Source organism: Symphalangus syndactylus, chromosome 6 (genome assembly GCF_028878055.3).
Source record: "Symphalangus syndactylus isolate Jambi chromosome 6, NHGRI_mSymSyn1-v2.1_pri, whole genome shotgun sequence".
NCBI lineage: Eukaryota > Metazoa > Chordata > Mammalia > Primates > Hylobatidae > Symphalangus > Symphalangus syndactylus.
The window spans coordinates 59915983-59939234 of record NC_072428.2 but is presented as its reverse complement, the minus strand read 5'-3'; the positions used below and the strand labels follow the sequence as shown (position 1 = coordinate 59939234).

Here is a 23252-nt window from a genome sequence, read left to right as displayed (position 1 = left end):
GAGGCCACAGAGTGACGCTCCTGCCTGCAGAGTCTTTCTCAGCACACTTATCAGTCAGAGTTTAGGCAGGAAAAAAGAAACCACTCTCGACCTTTCCATTGAGAGAATTTAATGTAAAGAATTGGTCAAACAGTTGACAAAACAGCTAAGAAGCTAAACAGTATGTGTTTCAGCCCAGAAATCACCAATGACAGCAACGACTACCACCCCAAGGCTGGAGGGACAATGGGAGGAGGTGATAGTTTCAGATCCCAGAAGCTGGGGTAATCCAGCAGGAGCTAGAATCATTTTGTAGGGTGACTGTCAGGACCTGAAGCCACGGGGGTTATGTGGCCACTGTCAGGGATGTTGTCGAAGACAAGGTAAGAGGTGAAGATAGGCTGGCTGCTGTCTGCTCATCTCCAATCTTCTGTCAGGGACTTTCTTTAGCCCAACCTGCCCAGAAGCCAGTCAGCAAGGGAACCTGAGAAATGTAGCTCCCTGCAGAACAGAGCAGAGCAGGCCAGTGTGGGGAGTGGATCTGGGAGCAAATAGACAAGTGTCTGGCAAAGCTTTCAGCCTGCCCACTCCCACCCACCCACTTTTGTTCAAAGCTGAGGTGGCCCCCACCTGTTCTAGAAAACTCCTGCTCTTTTCTAATTTCTCTGATCAGCCAGCTGGCAGCTTGATAAAACCATCATGTTTTAGAAGGTCTCCTGGATAGAATAAATGAGGAAAAATCAAGAGCCTGTTTTACTTTGGGGAGGGGGCGGTGAACTCTACAACACTGTAGTCATCAAACCTTGCTCAGGAGTATCATCACTGTCCCTAGGCCTTCAGAGAAGAGCTAGGATCTTGCCTTTTACAGATCATCAAGGTATAATGATTCTGTTCATTCATACTATGGTGGCTGTCCCAGAGGCTCAAATGTACCTTGAACAATGATCTTCTGCTCTGCAAGACGAAACCCATAATCCATACCCCGATATCCAGCCACATTCTTCCTGTGAGGGCCTGTGTTCAATGATTATTCCAGGAGGCTGGTAAATTGCTTCAGGGGGCCTTCAGCTCAAGTCTGAGATGGTTAATCAGTTCCAGCTTGCCTTCCCTCAGAGTGCCCCTCTCCTCCTCTGCCTCTGCTAGCTGGGAGCCCTTGCTGCTGGTATAGCAGCTCTGGACAGAGGCGAATGTGGGAAGGAAAAGTCCAAGGACAGGGCAGAAGAAACAATGGGTTCCTAAGTTTGTACTGCCAAGAAAATAACATAAAACACGATGAGGGATTTGGCTGGGCTTTCTTGTTTTGTTCTGGAGCATTTCAAGGGGCCAGGCATGCAGTTGTGTTTGGATTGGGAAGAAAGGCATAACTGTGCAGAAGAAAATCCTTTTCAGATTTTATTCTGACTGTTACTGGATTAAAGAAAACACCAGGAGGATCCAACTGTGTGAATGTATGAAGGCTGTTGCAGCCAGACAGGAGGGACCCTGTCTCTGTCTTCTGGGGACATGTTTGGACAGCATTTAGAAGCAGTAGGCCTGTTTGTCCATCAGCTACCAGTCTAGTCAGTTCACCAGTACGTGGATCCGTTCATATTACTCATTTTCGTAACTTTAAGGTGATGATCGTGATCATTATCAAATATTATAAAAATGTTCATTAGGATTCTTGGCTTGAAGTGACAGAACCATCATCCCTCCAGACCTGCTTTCCTCACTCTGGATTTCCTAGGGCTGATGGAACAAAGTGCTACAAACTGAGTGGCTTAAACACTGGAAACGTTTTGTCTCATAGTTCTGGAAGCTTAAAGTGTGAGATCAAGGTGTCAGCAGGACCGTGCTCCTCTGAAGGTGCCAGGGAAGAATCTGTCGCGGCCTTTTCTTTCTGCTGGTTCTTTGGCTTGGGACAGCGTGAATCCCATCTTCACCTGGCATCTTCCCTGTGTGTATATCTGTCTCTGTGTCCTAATTTTCCCCCTCCCCCCTTTTTTTTTTGACAGAGTCTGGCTCTTGTTGCCCAGGCTGGAGTGCAATGGGGCAATCTTTGCTCACTGCATCCTCTGCCTTCCAGGTTCAAGTGATTCTCCTGTCTCAGCCTCCCGAGTAGCTGAGATTACAGGCAAGCGCCACCACGCCCAGCTAATTTTTATATTTTCAGTAGTTTTGCCATGTTGGCCAGGCTGGTCTCCAGCTCCAGACCTCAAGTGATCCACCTGCCTCGGCCTCCCAAAGTGTTGGGATTACAGGTGTGAGCCATCCACCTGGCCAATATTCCCCTTTTTATAAGGACACTAGTCATATTAGATTAGGGCCTGCCCTAATGACCTCATTTTAACTTGATTGCCTCTGTAAAGACCTTATCTCCAAATAAGGCCCCATTCTGCAGTACTGGGGGTTTGGACTCCAGCATATTTTCTTTTTTGAGGATACAATTCAACCCATAACACCCACATGGCCGCCAACAGCTCTCAGTTTTTGCATCTTACCATTTGCACTACTAGATACTACATTCTTTCTTCACTTACTGATTTCAGAAATCCCAGGGAAGAATTCTAATTGGTTCATCTTTGATCAGGTTCTGGTCTCCTCAAGGGAAGAAACGGGGTCTGGAATGATGACAAACTTGGCCTTGTTAAGGTGCCCAGCCCTGAACCAATCAATGACAGCCAGTGAGGCAGGATTGTTTAAGACCATGACAATCGTCGTGGGACCCATGAATCTGTCAGATCAGCCAGTCCATGCTGGGTACAAATCATCCTCTAAATCATAGAGAATTGATAGCAACAAGGAGTTCATCCTGTCTTACACTCCACATCTTCTATGGGCAATAGAGATGGTGAGAGGAGAGGGGTTTCTGCTTATTGTAGTCCCCAGGGACCCAGACTGACAAGCCATCCCAACTGTGCTGAAAGAGAGCTCTGGAGGGTCTTGTATTGGCAGTTGAATCTAACACCTGAAAGTGGTACACTTCTGCTCATAACTCACACCGCAGTTAGTGACATGGCCCTATCAGGGTGGACGTTCTCACTGTGTACCTGGAAAGTAGAGAGCCAGAAATAATTGACGCACAGCACCTATGACTGTCACAACCCACATGGTGGGAGCAGTGGGAAAAAGTGTTCCCAGGAGAGGGGAGATGCTTCACCAGAATATGATGGGGTGCTGCCCAGGGAAACTAATGGACAGGCAGTACAGGGGCATCCCAGGCCAAGGGAAGAGCCATGGAAGCCAGTGGTGTGTTAAAAATACTGTGGTTTAGCTGGAGCATACAGGGTCTGGGGTGAGAATGGCCAGGGACTGGGCTGGAAAGGTGGCCAGGCTGGACAGTGAAAAGAACCGCTTGCTATAGGGGAGAGTTTGGATTTCTTCTCCCCCAGTGACAATAGGGGAGCAATAAGGGCTTTGAGCCAGGAACAGGAGGGTCAGGTTTGCATTTTAGAAATAGCACTGACAGTATAATATGTAGGAAGAAATCAAAGAACACTAGACCTAGGCAGAGGTCAGGTCATCCCTAGGACTTAGTGGTGGAATCAGCTAGCCTGGTGACTCTTTGGCATGGGAGTACAGGTGGGCTTGCTGGGCAAAACAGAGATGGCTTCATGGAAATGTTTGTGTCTGCACTGGCTCTTGAAGGATAGAGAAAAGAGGGTCTGGTGGCTGTGGAAGGAGGGAAGGCTTTGCAGGCCGAGGACACAGCAGAGCAGACGCCCAGAGGTCTGGGACAACTCCAGTGGTTGAGAACTAGAGTTTGTGTTTGTCCTGCACTTTTAAATCCCAGAATTTTTGATGATGTGCTTGAAGGGGTTAAAGCAAGTTTCAGAAAATTGATAAAATTCTCCACAGATACCATAAACTTCATCAGGCTGCTTTTTAGCACTTGCGGCTATTTGAGAACTCCTTTCTCCCCTGCCAGTGCTTCCTGTTAGGCCACTTTTACAGGCAGTTCTTGCATATCCTCTAAACACATGATCTTTCTCAGATGAGAGCCCGTTATGTTTTTTTTGCTGTATTTAATTTTATTTAAGTTCGGGGATACATGTGCAGGATGTGCAGGTTTGTTTCACAGGTAGACGTGTGCCATGGTGGTGTGCTGCACCTGTCAACCCATCACCTAGGTATTAATCCCCACATGCACTAGCTATTTATCCTGATGCTCTCCCTCCCCAAACCCCCTGACAGGCCCCAGTGTATGTTGTTCCCCTCCCTGTGTTCATGTGTTCTTATTGTTCAGCTCCCAATCTACCCATCTGACAAAGGCCTAATATCCAGAATCTACAAGGAACTTAAACAAATTTACAAGAAAAAAACAACCTGATCAAAAAGTGGGCAAAGGACATGAACAGACACTTCTCAAAAGAAGACATTTATGAGGCCAACAAATGTATAAAAAAAGCTCAACATCACTGATCATTAGAGAAATGCAAATCAAAATCCCAATGAGATACCATCTTACACCAGTCAGATGGCAGTTATCAAAATGTCAAGAACAACAGCTGCTGGCAAGGCTGTGGAGAAATAGGAATGCTTTTACATTGTTGGTGGGAATGTAACTTGTTTCAACCATTGTGGACGACAGTCTGGCAATTCTTCAAGGATCTAGAACAAGAAATACCATTTGATCCAACAAACCCATTACTGAGTATATACCCAAAGGAATATAAATCATTCTATTATGAAGATACATGCACACGTATGTTTATTGCAGCACTATTCACAATAGCAAAGACACGGAACCAACCCAAATGCCCATCAGTGATAGGCTGGATAAAAAAAAAATGTTGTACATATACACCATGGAATACTATGCAGCCATAAAAAAGGAATGAGATAATATCCTTTACATGAACACGGATGGAGCTGGAAGCCATTATCTTCAGCAAACTAACACAGGAACAGAAAACCTAACACTGCATGCTCTCACTTATAAGTGGGAACTGTTGTCTTTTCTCTTACACTGGTACATCTGCCCTACCTGTTCCCCTTGACCCTCTTGCTGACAGATGTCCCTGCCATAGCACAGATCCTCAGTCGTTTCAAACATAAGACTGAACATAAGGTTCAGATTTTCACAACACACCTACGCCTATGAAGGATTCATGAGTTTGCCTTGAGTTTTCCATTATGAACATTGGGAACGTTGAGAACCACTTGTGTGTTCACAAAGAAGGAACCACAAGAAAGGACACCTAGTGGAAACCAGGCCAGAAGAAGGCAAGCAGGCTCCTCCCAGCTTCCCTGCCCTGGCAGAGGCAAACACACACAGCCTCACCAGGGCATGTCCAGAGCTGGTTGGCTTGACCCACAGAGGACCTGTAAAAAAAGAAAAAAAAAAAAAACAACAAAACCTTTTCAGGTCTTCATGAATGAGGACTCTCAGTTCAAAATTCATAAGAAGATTACATAAAACCATCTGCTGCCTTTATTTCCCCTTGTGTGCATTCAAAGTATGCAGCTGCTCACCATGAAACATTCCATTACGCTGTGTGGCTCACGAGCTGCTCTTTGACGTTCAGGGCAGAGAGGAGGCAAGGTGGGAGGAGAGGCGGGAGTGAGCATGCACAGGGATTTCCACCCGGCTCTGAGTGTCTAGAGCAGGGCATTCCAGATTTTTCCACCTCACTGACGTGCTCTCTGAAGGAGATACTGTTCTGTGTATGCAGTGAAGTTTCTCGGTGAGTTTGTGTGTGGGTGTGGATGGTTTTTTTTTTCCTTTTTAATGTGAAAGTTGGTCTTTGAGTCCACAAGCAGCAGCTGCAGCTGCCGTAATTAAAATAAAATAACCTGCTTCATCCAGTCCTTAGAAAGGCTTAAAAAAAATCCATATTCTAAATGGACTCAGGAATGTGGTGGATCTTCTCTCCCTGTTTATTTGCAACAAGTTTTATTTCTTTACTTTTCTCAGGAGTCAGGAGAAGGGTATTAACCTTTACTGAGCATTTATCCTGATCCCAGGACTATGCTGGCTTGTCCCAACTGCACAGCCAGGATTTGAATACAATTTTGATGCTTCGTTTCTTTCCCCCCTGCCATGCCCCTTCAGGATGCCTTTGAACTCTGGATCTCTCCACCTGGTCTGATTCTGTCCAGAGGCCTAGGAGGATTGGCATTATTAAGATGTTATTGAAAATGTTGGCACATATAATCGGCTTGGATTAGAAACCAGAGCTCTTAGCAGAGTAACAAGGTGAAGTATTTTGTGCTAATAATTTACGTGATAATGAGATGGTTTTCAGAAGATTGGATGTGCTCCTAAAGGTGTTGCTTAAAGTCACTCTTCAAACCAGGCTGGGAACGTAAAAATCCCAGAAGAACTACAGACTCTGTAGTTTGTACAGATCTCAAAATAAGGTAGCTGAGGTAGAAAGAGACAGAACTATGTGCTGAGAATTGAAGACACAGTGGTCACTGTCTTCAAGGAGCTCCCGGTCTGGTGGAAAAGAAAGTTGTAGAGATGAATAATTATAAGACACTGGTCATAAGAGCTAGCTGAAGGATATGAATAGCTTGCTGTAGTTTCAGCATTTTTTCTCTAAAAATTCATTTCTTCGGCCGGGCGCGGTGGCTCATGCTTGTAATCCCAGCACTTTGGGAGGCCGAGGCGGGCGGATCACAAGGTCAGGAGATCGGGACCACGGTGAAACCCCGTCTCTACTAAAAATACAAAAAAAAATTAGCCGGGCGTGGTGGTGGGCGCCTGTAGTCCCAGCTACTCGGAGAGGCTGAGGCAGGAGAATGGCGTGAACCCGGGAGGCGGAGCTTGCAGTGAGCCGAGATTGCGCCACTGCACTCCAGCCTGGACGACAGAGCGAGACTCCGTCTCAAAAAAAAAAAAAAAAAGCCTGTAGTCCCAGCTACTCGGAGGCTGAGGCAGGAGAATGGCGTGAACCCGGGAGGCGGAGCTTGCAGTGAGCCGAGATTGCGCCACTGCACTCCAGCCCGGGCGACAGAGCGAGACTCTGTCTCAAAAAAAAAAAAAAAAAAAAAAAAAAAAATTCATTTCTTCAATTGGTAAATTTGTGAGGAAGAAAGCTACCTCCCTGAGAAAGCAATGCCCATGATGTTGAACATTTAAGACTAGAAGAAATTATTCTACATTATTATGTATATACTAAGGGTCAGGTACTTATTCTCTCTAGTCCATTATTTTTATTCCTATTTAATAATAAAGAAATGTAAAAACTAAGTGGTTTGGCCAACGCTGCACAGCTGGTGACTGGATGAGTTGTGATTCAGCCCCACTCTGCTTCCAAATCTCCACCTCTTGCCACTGTGCCAGGCTTCCTCTCAGCAAACCTGAACCCTTGATTGTCAAGTATAGAACACACCTATCACTGTGTCCCATGTTTGGAATGAAGTTATCTTTTTATTTTCCTTAAACAAAGTTTTAATAGTAGGCATCTTGATGGGAGGTCATCTCCTCCAGGCTGCAGGTGTGATGGTACAGTTCTAAGTGCATTAGGAGCCCTCTGGGCTGCCTTCCCTAAACAAGGGGTCAGCCCAGAGCACAGGAACACTGAGTTTCTCACTGACATTCTTCAGGGCCCCAGCAGATTCCTGGGTATCCAGAAGATTTTCTCCCGGGTTTCTGTGTCCACTGCTTCAGGTACCACGGCTTAGCTGAGAAGGGAAAGACAAAAACTAACACTCCTTGCCAGAGAGGAGGGTGGTTTCCTGCTACCTTTACAATTCTCTGCAGTCAGTGTTGTTGTTTTGGAACCTGACTTAACTCAAGGCATCATCTTATCTCCTTGATCTGTGGTCACTTTGGGGGAATGCAACTGAAGAAGAGGCACTCTGCATTTAATTCCACCTGGGCCTTCCTGAAAGGCAGCCCAGGAAATGATCAAGCTCCACATACCGGTGGACAGGCAGGAGATGCACTGGGAGAAGAAAGACGGTTGTGTCAGGTACACGGTGTCATGCACAGGGTTACAGCTTGCTTTATGACTTGCCTAGAGAGGAAAAGAACAGGGTTTGGATATTGTCTCCCTTGCTTCCTCACTAGGGGATTTGGAGCAAGCAGCTTAGATTCCCCAGAGTCTCCTTTCTTCATCTGCAAGTCTGGAAGGATAATGCTTGCCTCCTGCAGTTATTTAGAAGGCTAAATAACATCAAAGCACCTAATAGCCTGCCCAATGCCTGGCACACAATTAGGAGCTCCCTGCCCCAGGCAACTCCACTTCCAATTCATATCGTGCAAGGCTTGCCACATTCATCTTCCTAGAGCAGATCTCCAATTATGTCACATCTCTGCTCAACAGCACTCAGAGGCTCCCTGTTATTCACTGAACAATGACCACATTCCCCAGCCTGTTGAGGCCCACATCTCTTGTTGGGTGTGATGTCCTCCACCCCCTCTGCACAGCTCACACATGCTGGAAAGCTGAGCTCTACACTTGTTCTTTGTCATGCTTTTACCTCCCATGCCCCTCCTCCCTTATGTGGAGTACCTGCCCTGTCTCCATGTCCCCTACCTTATACAAAGTCTGCTGCAAGGCAGTCTTCCATGATTGTCAGCCATGGCAATCTCTCCATCCTCTGTCCACTCACTGGGTTCTGTCTGCATCTCTCTTACAAAACTGCCAAACATTATAGTTCTCTGTGGCTATGTCTTGTTTTTCTTGCCAGCCTATGAGCTTCCCAAAAGCAGGATTTGCTTCTGAATCATTATTGTATTCTGCCCAGCAACAATCCTCAGTATATGAATGAATGAGTGAATATGTGAATGAATGAATAATGCCATAATCCCTTCCTAACTCAATTTCCCCTCAACGGAGTGCTAGCATATAAATACTTTTAAAACCTTTCCAGCAACAAATGAGCATTTTAGTTTCATTAACTGTCTTTGTTTTGCCTACTGGAGGTACTTTGAAAAAAAAAGGGAATTTAGGGACGGGATTTTAAAAGGAAATAAACAGATTAAAAGACTGAAGACAAAGAGTTGAGGTTTTCCCTGAAGCTTTGGCAAGGATGAGGGCAGAAGAGGAGTAAAAACTGTAGCTCTGCAGCTTCTTCAAGAGGGGAGGGACGATAAGGCACAGGTGAGAAGCCAAGTCACAAGCTTTGGCCTGAAGCTATGAGGGGAAGGGAGAGATGATGGAATTTTATAACCCAGACACAAAAAAGGGGGCTTGAGAAAGAAATTTGGCTGTTTCATCCAAGCATCAAACATGCATATCACTTGTGTGACTAGGACCCCAGCAGGACCCTTGGGGACGAAGCTAACAGCTCTGTGTCCTAAAAGCCACCAGACATTTAGCATTTGGGGAGAGGCCCCGACATCGGAGAAAGTACCTTTTCCCTTGTCCATTGTTGTAGCCAAGGAAGCCAATTTCCTGCTGTCTTTGGAACTTGGGGTGGGGTTGTTTGTGTGTGTGGGAGGCGGAGGTAAACTTCTAATGAATAAGGCAGGGTAATAAAAATTAAAGGTGTAATAGCCATTATTGCCTATTTGAAATGTGTAAAATAATAGTCATATCCTACTTAGTGTACTGCCTATTTTTAATCTTAATGAATATAATGATTTATAAGGATTTTTCTAGGTTTACTCCCAAACTCTTGTTTACTTTACTTGTGCCCATTAATTTTCCTACCCTGGCCAGGCATGGTGGCTCACACCTGTAATCCTAGCACTTTGGGAGGCTGAAGCGGATGGATCACCTGAAGTCAGGAGTCCAAGACCAGCCTGGCCAACATGGTGAAACCCCATCTAAATATAAAAATTAGCCAGCTGTGGTGGTGGGTGCCTGTAATCCCAGCTACTCAGGAGGCTGTGGCTGGAGAATCACTTGAACCTGGGAGGCGGAGGTTGCAGTGAGCTGAGATCATGCCACTGCACTCCAGCCTGGGCCACAAGAGCAAAATCTTCGTCTCAAAAAAAAAGAAAAATTCTACCCTGAAGGTAGTTCAGGAGCCAGTCTCCGGAGAGTACCAACAGGATGCTCTGTGCTTGGCCAGAGGCTGCTGAATGTTCCTGCCTAATAGAGTTATTCTTTATCTAAAATAATTTGCCATAAAGAAACATAGTAAATGTAGACGAAGACAACAAAATTTTACTATTAAGTGGATTTTGTTTTTCGTGGGAATTCCCAGCAATTCCTCACCTTATAATAAACAGTAATGTTTTTTAAGCTAGGATCCTAGATCTATTTGGGAAAAATGAATTCAGGGAACTTCTCAAATAATGGCTTTTTGGGGGGTTAACCTCCTATGCCTAAGTGTATCCTTCATGTGTTATTCTTTAGCCTAATAGGTCTCTTGTATAATAAGGCATTTTGTAGTATTTTTTATGGGCGAGTGTGGCAGTATGGGGCAGGAAAAGTACAGGGACCTTGAATCTTTGAGGACCTATATTCAAATTCCTATTCCTTCTCTTGGAATGACCTGAGGCGAATGACCTAAAAGCTTAGCACCTCCCCTTACCCTTCTTTTGAGTAGGGTAGAATTTCTTTTCTTCATTTGGAAAAACCTTTATTTTGTACATGTATCTCCTTTGTCCCGGAGTCCTGAAAATCAAATTTATAGTCATAGGATTCTAGGGCCAGAAAAAAGGACCTCACATGTCTCCCAGTTCAGAATTTCCTTCTTTCAGATGAGGGAACTGAGGCTTAGAGAGGGGAAGTCATTTGCCAGAGGCTGCAATCCGCAGCTGGGCCAGAACCGGAACTCTTCTGTGTAAGGACCTGTGCCCAGGTGACTCCAACACTCCCATGTGGTATATTGCAGGAAGATCGACCCATTCCACAGATCAAGTGCCTTAGTCCATTTTCTGCTGCTGTAACAGAATGCCACAGACTGGGTAGTTTATAAAGAAAAGAAATTTATTTAGCTCACAGTTGTGGAGGCTGAGAAATCCAAGATCATGGTGCCGGCATCTGGCAAAGGCCTCCTGCTGCTTCATCCCAGGGGAAAAGGCGGAAGGGCAAGTGAGCACATGTGAAAGAGACAAGCATGAGGGGCCAGCCTTGCTTTATAACAACCCATGATTGAGATAACTCACTCACTGCTATGAGAATACATTAATCCATTCATCAAGGCAGAGCCATCACAATCCAGGCACCTCCATTAATCCCTACCTCCCAACACTACCACATTGAGGAATTTAAGTTCCAACACTTTTGAGGAACACACTCAAACCATAGCAGCAAGAGAGTAAGATTTCGAGAAGGTCAGTGACTTATTTGTCTGGTGAATCTGTGATAGAACTATTAACGGGGGCCACTGGCCACTAACCCTAGACCTTAGCCCCATGTTGCATTCCTTGTCTATGCCCCTCACAGTATGCAGTCAATCCTGTGTGGAAATAACACTCAGTTCCTACTTTGCTCCAAGCCCTGTGCTGGGTGCTTGGGTTGTAAAAAGGGCAGATCTTCGGTCCCTGTCCTGCAGGGTTCAGTTCACTCAAGGAAAGGTGTGTAAACAATTATTTTAAGGCAAGACCATTACTCCCATAGCACAAGATGAGATGGGAGAATAGAGGAAGTACATTCGAGCCTCTCAGGAAGGCTGCATAGAGGAAGCATCTGTGTGGGATTTGCAGGGTGCCAGGACCCCACTTTCTTCTCTTCATTGCTGTGGGACCAGGAACAAGCCTCATGTTCCCATAGTGTGTGTTTGCAATGACTGCTGGAGCGGAGGGTCTGTGAGAAAGGATTGGGGCATCGTGCCACCTCGCTCAGTTGGATCTGTGTTCTCTGCTTCAACAGAAAAGATCCCGCACCATCCTCCAGGATCCAATGGCCTTGGAGAGAGGGCTGCAGGGCCCACGGACATTGCTGACTCTTCAGAACGTGCTGACATGGAGCCAGGTCAGTCCCCTTGTCTGCTCTGATTTTCTGTCATTACCTGCAAATTTGTGGCCTTGATGAGAAATGCAATCTCGGACTCTGAACATTTGCATGTTTTTTGGTTGGAGGCTTTTATGGCTTGGCAGCATAGAAAGTTGAGGAGGTCTGGCCAGAGTAAAGGTAGCCTTCTCCGGGAACAGATGCAGTAGGACTGGTAGGTGGCAACGGTTGCTGGAAACCAAGCTGGCAGCCAGCATGGTGGGAGGGCAAGGTGGGCAAGGATCGGGCATCCAGCAGGTATGTGATGGGGGTGCTGGCAGCAAGGAGGTCACATGTTGGTCAAGGACCAGAGAGGCAGCAATGCCAATCAAGGTCATTCTTGGGTACAGGAGACCAGGATGCAGGGTCCAGAGTCTGGTGGCTATATGTTGAGCTGAACTGGAGTGAGATCAGAGGCACAGTGGGGAATGGGATATGGGGAGGTGAGTGGAAGGCTGCCAAGAAGGCAGGTGGTCTGGAGGCCAGGTCTAGTGCCTAAGATGGCTCTCTGGAAGCGTTTCCTCATATTGCTGTGCAGAAACGCAATGAAAACAACAGCAGAAAACTCCTGGATTCTATGGGAAAAGTGGAATGATGTTTCAAGCTAGAGAAGGAGCATGGTCCAGAGAGGAGTGAAATTGTAAGTGAAAACTGGTCACATTGAGGGAGGCTGAGGAAACAGAGAAAGGATCCAGGGAAGAGGGAGTGTGGCCTTTATTGAAAGCCTACTGTGAACTACTAGATACCAAGCACTTTTTCTTATCCTTCCAGCAATCTTTCAAGACAGAAATATGAGTCTTGTTAGGCTTAGTTATGCTGCAGTAATAAATTAACTCCAGAATCCTAGTGGCTTAACATAGCAAAAATTTCTTTCTTTCTCATGCTACATATCCATCCAAGGTTGGTGGAAAGCTTTGCTCTACCTAGTGACTTAGCGACCAGGCTGATGAAATCTCTGCCATATTTTAGGGGTACGACCTGGATGATTGGCCACTTTGGTCTCTGTAGCAGAGGAGGAAACCACTGGAAGGTTGAACATTGACTCTTAAATGCGTTGGTCCTGAAGTGACACACCACCCATTGGCCAGAACTAGCCCTGTGGTCCTGCCTGATTTCTGGGATTCCAGGAGGTGTGGGAAGACATGGATATTTTAGGAGCAGTAACTTCCTCTGCCACACTAGATATGATTTCCATTTTACAGGAAAGGAATTGAGGCTTAGAGAAATTGTCTTGTCAAAGGTCTTCCAAATAAAAAGTGCTGGAGTCTGGACCTTACATAACTTCTGATTAATCATTTATTTATTTAGTAATTCGACAAAGAATTACAAATGGAAGATTTACCATGAGTGCAGCACTATGTTAAGCTCTGGGGATATCACAAGGAATAAAAACAAAGGTAGGATCTTCTGTCACCCTGACAAGTGTACAACTACAAACTGAGATCAATGCTCTGCAGTAGAGACAGAGGTTCTCTGAGGAGCTCCATTAATATTTTTTGCTTTTTGGCCAGGCTTGGTGGCTCAAGCCTGTAATCCCAGCACTTTCGGAGGCCAAGGCGGGTAGATCACTTGAGGTCTGGAGTTCGAGACCAACCTGACCAACATGGTAAAACCCCATCTCTACTAAAAGTAAAAAAATATTAGCCAGGCGTGGTGGCAGATGCCTGTAGTCCCAGCTACTTGGGAGGCTGAAGCAGGAAAATCACTTGAACTCTGGAGGCAGAAGTTGCAGTGAGCCAAGATTATGCCACTGCACTTCAGCCTGGGTGACAGACAGAGAGAGACTCCGTCTCAAAAAAAAAAAAAAAATTTTTTTTTTGCTTTCTTTAGAGGGACAGGTAAAGTGGGGTCACATTTACTGAGGCACTGTGCCAAGTAGTTGATTGATGCATCTCATTTGACTCCCACAACCCCATAAGGTATTCTTATGACCCCATTTTTTAAGATAAGAAAACCAAGGCTCACTCAGCATAGTAAGATAAAAGCTGAACTCTTCAACCTCACCATACTCACTTGTAATAGTGACATGAAAGTTAAAATTTAAAAGTCATTGAATCTAGACCTCCACCCCATGTAAACCTGAAGCGTGGTCTCCTCTTCCTCCTCTTCAACCCCTCTCTCACCGGGGACTTTCTCTCCCTGGTTCCCCAACGCCCAGCCCAAGAGACTCGGCTGCTCATCCCCCCATGGGGGCCTTCCACGTAGTTGGTCCCATCGAACTCATCTAAATTGGAGGAGGAAAGACGTTTGGCAAAAATACTAGGCCGCAGAATCTGAGTCTAGCAGGATGGAATCTAATGTGCACCTTGGCACAGGCAGATTCTTCCGTCTGGGATGTTCCCCTTTCTCTCCAGCCTCATCTCCCACCATCCCTCCCATTGTGCTCTGTGCTGTGTGTACACTCACTGAGTCACTTCTGCACCTTCATCAGCATTTATGACCTCCTCCTCTGTCCCCACACTGGTCCGAATGCCGTCTAAGAGCTTGACTGCAGCAGCCTGCTCACCTCCCCCTGCAGCCACTTGAAGGACCCTGAGCAACAGCATGTTCGCTGCTCAAGGAGCTACAGGGGCCCAGAGGTGTGGGCAAGGTGGAGTGGGGTGGAGGTGAGGGTGGGGACCCACCCCGACCACTGTGTGCAAAGGAGCAGTCCTCCCAGGCCAGTTCTTTCTGGGCCCCTTTCTGCTTAAACCTTTCTTCATAGCATCTGTCTCTACCTGGTGCATATATTACTAGACAAGTTTAATTGCCAATTTTCTGTCTTCTTCTATTAGAACACAAGCTCCACAAGGGCAGGGACCTACTTTGTTGGCCCCTGCAGTGTTCTTCTATCTGGAAAGATGCCTGGCACATGGCAGGCACTTTGTAAAGATTCAATAAGGGAGCGTAAGAACAAATCATTGAACAGGTTCCATATTGTGACTTGCTTACATGCTACTATTCAAGCCATCCAGCCTCCACGTACACTGTTCCTTCCTCCTGGAATGTCCCCACTGCCTTTCTCCTCCCACCACTAGCTCACTTTTCATGCACTCATTCTGCCTGCCCAGGAGGGTGAGGTCCCTTCACCACATGGCACAGACGTTATCCATTCATCCCCATGAGTCTGGGGATTTTCTGGGGCAAGAATAGCTCCTCATCGAGCCCTCAGTGCCTGACACACAGATGGGACCCAGTTACTGTCTGTTGTCTCGAGCCCAGTGGACCAGAACAGCAATCTGGCATTGCAGCCCAGGGGCCCCTTTCCTCCTCTGTGAGTTCCCCTCTCCCTCGGTCAGGAGGCGGAGCCTTGTTGCCAACTTAGCCTCCTCCTGCTTAACGGCTGGGAGATCAGGAGGAGGAGGTAAATGGGACACTAATGAAATTCAGAGAGAAAACTAAATCGGGAGGTGTTGCAAACACTGTGGAGGAGGGAGACGTGATTTAAAAGGATGTTTCCAGGGTGGGAGGAGGAAATGGGGGACTGTGGAGAGCCCTGGAGTTAGCTTCACACGGCCTCACCTCTCACACCTGCAGTGGGATGACCCCTGTGAGTCACTTTAGCTGCAGGCGCTTCACTTTTCAGTCTTCAAATTAGGGGTCTTTTAGTTGACTGACTCATTCATTCAGTCATGCCTTCCCACCCCCTTGCCAAAAAGGATTTGAGTAGGTTAACAATTTAAAATTAAGTAATTATGACCAATAACATTTAATAAAAAACTTAGGGTAGAAAGTAAGGGACAAAAAAGGGAAGAGGAGAAGAAAAAGAGATGCTCAGGACCACTCAGAAACAGGGGTTCATGGAAAGGGGTTGCAAATCAGTGTGTTGAGGATGGCGCAGGCCTTGGTGACAAGAAAATGGGTGCTAAAGACCTTCAGGGATGGAACAGCTCTGGTCATGTGGTAATCATTACAGCCCGTGCCTCAGAGCACTTTCAGATCCATGGTCCATTTCTTCAGTTATAAGCATTGACCATCTGCTACATGCCAGGGAACCCACATCATGTTTTTCTCTCTCTGTCTCATTAAATGTCACAACGCCTTGCAAGGTGGTCTTTTAAAGTTCACGTTAGAGTTATGGCTACCAAGGCACAGAGAGACTGAGTCGTCTGTTTAGCAAACGGTGCTGGGGCACTAAATGTCCACGTGCAAAAACATGAAGTTGGACTCTTTCCTCACACCATATACAAAAATTAACTTAAAATGGATCCCAGTCATGGGCAGAAATTGCTGCCTGAGGAGGCTGCCCAATAACACTTATATACCTTGTCCTTCCCTGCCTTCCTGTCTTCTTTACAGCATGCCCTAAAGCACCTGTGCTCAAACTCTCTCATTTCAGCATTCTGTTTTACTCTTCAATGTTATCGAAGACCCCAGAGGGTTTTCATTTATGTGGATTAGATCTGTCAAAATTTGACATGTTAGTAATTAATACTGAAAGATGTTAAAATTGTTATTTATCACTTATTTAAATTAACAATAATAAACCCTTACTTTAACATAAATAACATTTTTATGAATAATGACTTTTCCAAAAGAAACAGAAATGAATGGAGTGGCATTGTTTTACATTTTGGCAAATCCCTTCAACGTTTGGCTTTATAGAGGTATCTGCTTCTGCATTCAACCTGGAAAACTCCACCGTGAGTTCATGAGAAAGCCAGAATGAAAAGGGAAAATGATGTTGTAACATTGTTATAAATAGTTTTGACCTCACAGACTTCCTGAAAGGTTTTAGGGACCCTCAGGGATCCCTGGCGCACACTTTGAAAACTGTGGGTATAAAAGGTGAGATACTCCCGAGTCCAGCGGGGAGTGAGAAGGAAGTCAACCGTGAATCTAGTAAAGAGAAGACGGGAAGTGGGAACAGTCTCAGTAGAGAGGGGACAGGAGTTCTCCTGGAATGATGCCTCGCTGCTGTAGGGAGACCTTAGGCCTTTGCACATGGTATTCTCTTGGCCTAGAATGCTTTTCCCATCTTAGTCTGTTTAGCAGAATCTTCTTGGTGCTTTAAGGTCAAGTTGGTGTAACTGCCTTCAGATCGCCTTTCTTACCATCTTTCCAACCCCAAGGCTGAACTGCACTCCCCACCTCACCCAGAACCCTGGTGGGTGAGCATTTAAGCAGAAGAGTGGTTGCAGGTGGGGTTCCAGGTTGGGGTCAGTGCCTATAGGGAAAGGTTTGGATGCCAGGCCAAGGAGGTGGGGCTTTTTGTGATTGTTGTTTAAAAGGTAAGAAGCCATTGAAAGTATTTTTACAAGCAACTTCTTGATGGTGTACAAATGTATGTATACAGAGGACTATGGTTACCAACAGGCAGATAAAAGTCATCCACTACTAATTCTAATTCATTAGCAAATAAAGTAATGCCAGTTATCTAGAAGAGAGGGGGAAATGAGAAAAAGGAGGAGGAAAGAAACCAGCAGCGAATTGAGCACTCACTATGTGCCAGGCATTCTTCCTGTCATCATCGCAGCAGTTGGCAGTGTTTTCCCCATTTTCAGATGGATAAGCAGATTTTTCTCCCCTCCCTGCTCCCCAGGATACCTTGCTAGTAAAAGCCAGAGCTGGGATTCAAACTGCAGACTCCCATAAGCCTCTTCCAAGGCCCATGACCGCTTTTCCCACAACTCCACGCTTGCTTGGCACTGTTTGCTTGGCCTTCAGTGTTTACTGCTACGTACTGCTGCTCTTTTAAAGATGTGTTTCTGTTGTATCTTTCCAGACATATTTTTCAGTTCTTGGAAAATTGAACAGGGACACCAATATGCTCCTTTGGCCCGCCCAGTTGGAGTCTACCATGACAGTTCCCATGCGCACAGCAGACAATCCATAATCCCTGTTTCGTGTTGCTTGCTTTTCACGGAAGACATGACAGTTAAGATGTAAACCCCACGTTGCTATTAAATACAGGTACTGGTGACAGAGATTATCACATGGTCAGGCCCTGTTCATCCTGGCTGGCAATGGGAACTGGGAAGTCAAAGGAGTTAGGACAGTGCATTTTTTCTCAGGGTCAGACTGAAGAAATAATCCTAAAGAGGACACCGTACTTCCTATGTAAATATTGAGTAAAGCAGACAAACCTTATGAGGCTAAGAGTATATTGTCCCATTTGGTGCCAATTATGTCTGTTAAGCAAGGATAAATAAACATTTACTGAACTCTTACTATGGCTTGGTATCTATGCTAGGCATATTGTATGTTTTATCTTCACTATAAAAGCCTATATATTTTTGGTTCTAAGAGATAGAAATGTCCCCATTTCCAGTAATCAAACTGCAATGCAGAGAAGGACATATAGCTGATACCTGGTAAAGCTGGAATTTGAAGCCAGGCTTGCCTGTCTTGTCCTTTGGAAATACCATGCTTTCCCCGCACAGAGAGAAATGCTGAGGCTGGTTCTGGCATGGTGCCATGCACTGACTGGTGAGGTTGGAGTGGTCCTTAGCAGTGCTGCAGTGGCCACTGATAACCTCATGCTGGTTTCAGCTCTTTCTTTCCAGACCATGTCTATCTTCCTAGGCTTCTTCTGCTTCCCTGTGATTGCACCTCCAGTCTCCACTCAGAGCACTCAGGATGCCCATGGCCTCCCCATACCACCATTGTCTTCCAGCACCCAGTGTTAGCTTCATTACTATTCCTGGTGGACTAACTGAACACATGAATAGGCTTAGGGAAGAAGAAGGAGCAGTGAACCTAAGATGAAATTTAAAAGGTGCCACAGATTGTGCTGGAAACCCAAGAGTTCCTGATTTGCTTAAAAAAGGAAAACTGTGAGGGAACGCCTTCTGGCCCCGGGGCTCCCATGCTTTGGGAAGGAGCACCAGACAGCCACAGAAACTAAGTGTGGAATTCTGCCCTTTCCCAAGGCTGGCTGGGTTGGGGTTAGCAGAGTGAACTCAGCCACTGCTGTGGATGTTGCTGCTCTTCCATAACCCCTTTGATGCAATCCTTCTTTACCTATCCTGCATCCTCGGAGTAGGGACACTGCACAGTGCTGGGTGTGCAGTCAGGATGATTGCAGAGCCATTTACAAGCCAAATCCTAGTTTATTTCCAAATGGGAAGGTCAGTGTCATTATCCTTGGTGGATTCAATTACCAAATCCTCCTAATCATCGGGCTCGCTTCCTGTTGCTAATTGCATCTGCGGCTGCACACCTCGGTGGTCAGTTTATCCAAAGCCATTGAGGTAGTGGCCCGAGGGCTGTTTGCAAGGCTGTGGACCTCTGTTGCTGTACTGCCTTGACTTACCCGCTGGGAAATGGATGTCTTTAGACATCTTCCACCTCCCATTGCCTTTGTGAAAATTCCCCTGGTAGGAAGGAGCAATGAGAAGCACATAAACCTTTGCCTCTTTGGATTCTGGCCATAGTGGAAAAGCCAAGTGTGCAGAAAACACTCCAGGGGTGAGAACAGACATTTGTTGAGTACCTATTAGATGTCAGCCACTGTGCTAGGCATTTCACAGTCCATTTAACCCTCTCAACTACCCAGTGAGGTAAGCATTGTTATTTCTCATACACAGATGGGGCCACAGAGCCTCAGAGAGGGTCAATGACTTTAAGTCACACAGCTAGGAAGTGGGGGAGTCTGGAATTGGATCAAGGTCATCTGCTATGAAGCCGAGCTTCTTCCCACTGGGTTGAAAATAATCACAAGAACAACAACATCAAGAACTACCATTTGTAGCATGGTCAGTATCTGCCTGAGTAGTATTAGCTCATTTAATCTTTACAACAACCCAATGATAGTAGGTATTCTTATCACCCCCATTTCACACATGAGGAAACCAGGGGGGAGAGAAGTGCTTTCAAGATGAATAATTCTCCAAAATTGGGTCTTCAGAAGGCAAGCCTCAGCAATCTGTCACTGTTTGTTGCTCTGTCATAAATAGCACTTGTCTAAAATAGGCAAAGGCCTTACTCATAGATGTGCTTAATACTATGTAGCAATTGATCATTGATTTCGTGGTGTTCTGTCTGCCCCACTGGAATGGGTATTCTGGTTGCTGTTAGCCTCTGCTAGCCATTGAGATGCCCCGTGCTCTGAGAGACTCCTGCTCTAGGAATTCTAGAGCAAGAATTCCTGGAGGTTAAGAGGCAAGCATGTTAGAAGGCCATATGGTACAGTGACAGAGAGCAGGCTCTGGAATAGCATTCCTGTCAGAGGTGGGCTTGTGACTGTCTCTAGTTAGTGATTTTCAGTGGCTTCCCGTTGCTCTCCAGAGGAAGCCCAGACTTTACACAGTATCATAGGAGGCCCTAAATTATCCCCCACTTTTTTTTTTTTTTTTTTGAGACAGAGTCTGGCTCTGTCACCCAGGCTGGAGTACAGTGACACAATCTGTTCACTGCAACCTCTGCTTCCTGGGCTCAAGCGATCCTCCTACCTCAGCCTCCTGAGTAGCTGGGACTACAGGTGCATGCCACCATACCTGGCTAATTTTTGTATTTTTCTGTAGAGACGGGGTTTCACCATGTTATTCAGGCTGGCCTCAAACTCCTGAGCTCAAGCAATCCACCTGCCTCGGCCTCCCAAAGTGCTGGGATTACAGGTGTGAGCCACCACACCTGGCCACCTGTATTATCCCTTTTCCCAAAAGAGTTTATCACAGATGGCAGGGAGCTCAGGCTCTGGTTTCAGATCTGGGCTTTTCTACTTCCAAAGTGTGTCCATCTCCTAAAGCAAGTTACCTAGCCAATGTGCTTCTGGAACTTTATGTGTATAATTGATATAGTAGTAATAACAAAATAATGTTGTTAGGGTCAAATAAGATAATATACATAAAGCACTTGGGACACCACCTGGCACATGGTTAACACTCTCACTCCATGTTAGTTGGGATATTATTATTCTTGGCAACAGCAGCAGTAGTTGTAGCTTTAATAGCAGTGCTTCCTGGCCTTTGCACCTTTACCAAGCTCTTCTCTCAGCATGTGGAGCCCTTTGGATACTTTGAGCCTGGCAAACTCCTGCTCATTCTCCCAGGTCCCCCTGGAGATGAACTTGCAGGCAGCCTGCCCCGACTCCACAGGCTCGTTGCCTTGCTTCTGCCCCATCCCACAGCCGATGGTCAGTCTCTGTGGCCTTCCCAGCATATGTCACCATTCTCTGGGCACACGAGGGCATTTCTGGATGTCCTGACTGGGAGCTCTTGAGGTCAGGGAGATGTCTGAGCACCAGGAAGGCCCCCAGTAAACGTTTATGTCATGAATTTGTCACTGTCCCATTCTTAGTCCTGCCGAGGACTAAGAAATTCATAATTGGTTTTGCAGGGATTTAGGCAAAGAAGGTTAAAGCTACATGGTGAAGAGTGTGTATTAGTCCATTTTCACACTGCTGATAAAAACACCTGAAACTGGAAACAAGAAGAGATTTAATTGGACTTACAGTTCCACATGGCTGGGGAGGCCTCAGAATCATGGCAGGAGGTGGAAGGCACTTCTTACATGGCAGCGGCAAGAGAAAATGAGGAAGAAGCAAAAGTGGAAATCCCTGATAAACCCATCAGATCTCATGAGACTTATTCATGAGAATAGCACGGGAAAGACCAGCCCCCATGATTCATTTACATCCCCCTGGGTCCCTCCCATAACATGTGGGAATTCTGAGAGATACAATTCAAGTTGACATTTGGGTGGGGACACAGCCAAACCATATCAGAGTGTAAGAAGTACCCATGAAGCCAGGGCTACACCTGTGTCCCCTGCACCTGAGTGTCACAGAGAATCAGGGAGGGCCTCATTATCTACCACTGGCAACAAAAGCCCCACATAGCTTTGACCTCAAATTGGAAGAAAGCTCTCAGTTCCTTCCAGTAGGCATTCTCTGTTCCAGCACTGTTCAGGCAGCCACTTTCCTGCAATTCTAGATCTCTCTCAAGGCCTTCAGGAGATGCCAGATTTCATTCTGTCCCCTTGGCTTTTTCTTCTGCCTTCTCTGGGAACATAGGGGCATTTCTAGATGTCCTGACTGGGAGCTCTTTTCTTTTACCTTCTTTTTGATTTTCCCACTTCAGGGCAGCACACCCAGACACCCAGGCATGGGAAAGAGCTCTACTATAGGGGAGGTTCCCTAAGCTTGCCCAGGGGCTGAAGAACTTGGACAGGCTTCATTGCTCCCTATAAGCCTAGAACATTGAAGCAAGTGGGCACCCTGGCCCTGTTCCTGAACACCAGACCTGCCAGTGGCCCATCGCCTTGGCCTTAGCATTCACCCTGAGTTCTGTACTCTGAGCTGCCCTCTTCTCAGCACGGTGGCTGCATGGAGTTAGTTCAACATTAGTAGTGCCTCTTTTCTCTCTTCCTTCATTTCAATTACAAAGTGTTCTTTGTATCAAAAAGTAGAATAAAGAATACATTGAAAATCTGTATACCTACCACCCAGTCCAAGAATTAAAACATTCTAGGTATTATAATAGCCAAAACTGGAATTAGCCTAGATGTCCTTCAACAGGTGAACAGTGAACTGTGGTCCATTCATGCTATGGAATGCTACTCAGCACTAACAAGGAATGAACTATCTTATGTATTACAATTTGGATGAATCGCCAGGGAATTATGCTGAATGAGAATAAAATTATCTCAGAAACTTAACTACTATCTGATTTCATTGATTTTTGAAATGACAAAATTTTAGAAATGAGGTGAGTGGTTGATGGAGTTGAGGACCTGGGCTGAGGGTGGAAGGGAGGTGGGTGTGGAGATAAAAGGACACATGAGGATCCTTGCCTATGGAGACGTTCTGTATCTCGACTGTGGTGATGGACACAGAAACCTATGCGAGTGGTAAAATTGTATAGAACTTAACACATACACACATGAGTACCAGTAAAATGGGACATTTGAATATGATTAGTAGACTGTATCAATATCCATATCTTGGCTATGACAGTATTTTATACTTTTGCAAAATGTTACCATTGGGGAAACTGGGCAGAGTGTACAAGGGACCTCTCTCTTGTTTCTTAAAACTGCATGCGAACCCTTAATTATCTCAATACAAATTTCAATTTAAAAAAAGAAAGATATTGCAAGTAACTTTAAAAGGAACATAATAGGCACAATTGAAGATGACGGCGTGCCCCCCAATCTCATTCCTCTCCTTCCTAAGAGGCAACAAGTATCTGGAATTTAGTATTGCTCATTCCCACACAATTCTGTACTTTTACTACATATGTACGTACAGTGTCCACAAACAATAGATGCTATTGTTTGGTATATCTTCAAACGTGATATATATTGGGTTTTGTTGGAACTTAGCACTGTGTATAACCCGTTGTGTGACTGTAATAGAGCTCATTTATCCTTTCACTTGTTGCTGGACTTGGTTGTTTGTTTCCAGTCATCCGGCATGAGCCGTGTTGCCGGGAAGGTTCTTGCTGATATCCTCTTGTGCACATGTGTAAGACTCTCCCCACTATACCCTAGGAGTGCATAGGATGGCTAGGACACAGGGCAGGCGCATCTGCA

The 23252-nt window shown here is 45.8% G+C and overlaps 1 protein-coding gene across 1 annotated transcript in view; it reads left to right on the top strand.

Annotated features, from left to right (window-relative positions):
- TENM4 (teneurin transmembrane protein 4) overlaps window positions 1-23252 on the top strand; it is a 3069169-nt gene that overhangs the window by 2494778 nt on the left and 551139 nt on the right. The window contains exon 9 of the mRNA XM_063641401.1: window positions 11679-11780. Coding sequence (XP_063497471.1) covers window positions 11771-11780 — 10 coding nt within the window. The 5' untranslated portion in view covers window positions 11679-11770. The remainder of the gene's footprint in view (window positions 1-11678; window positions 11781-23252) is intronic.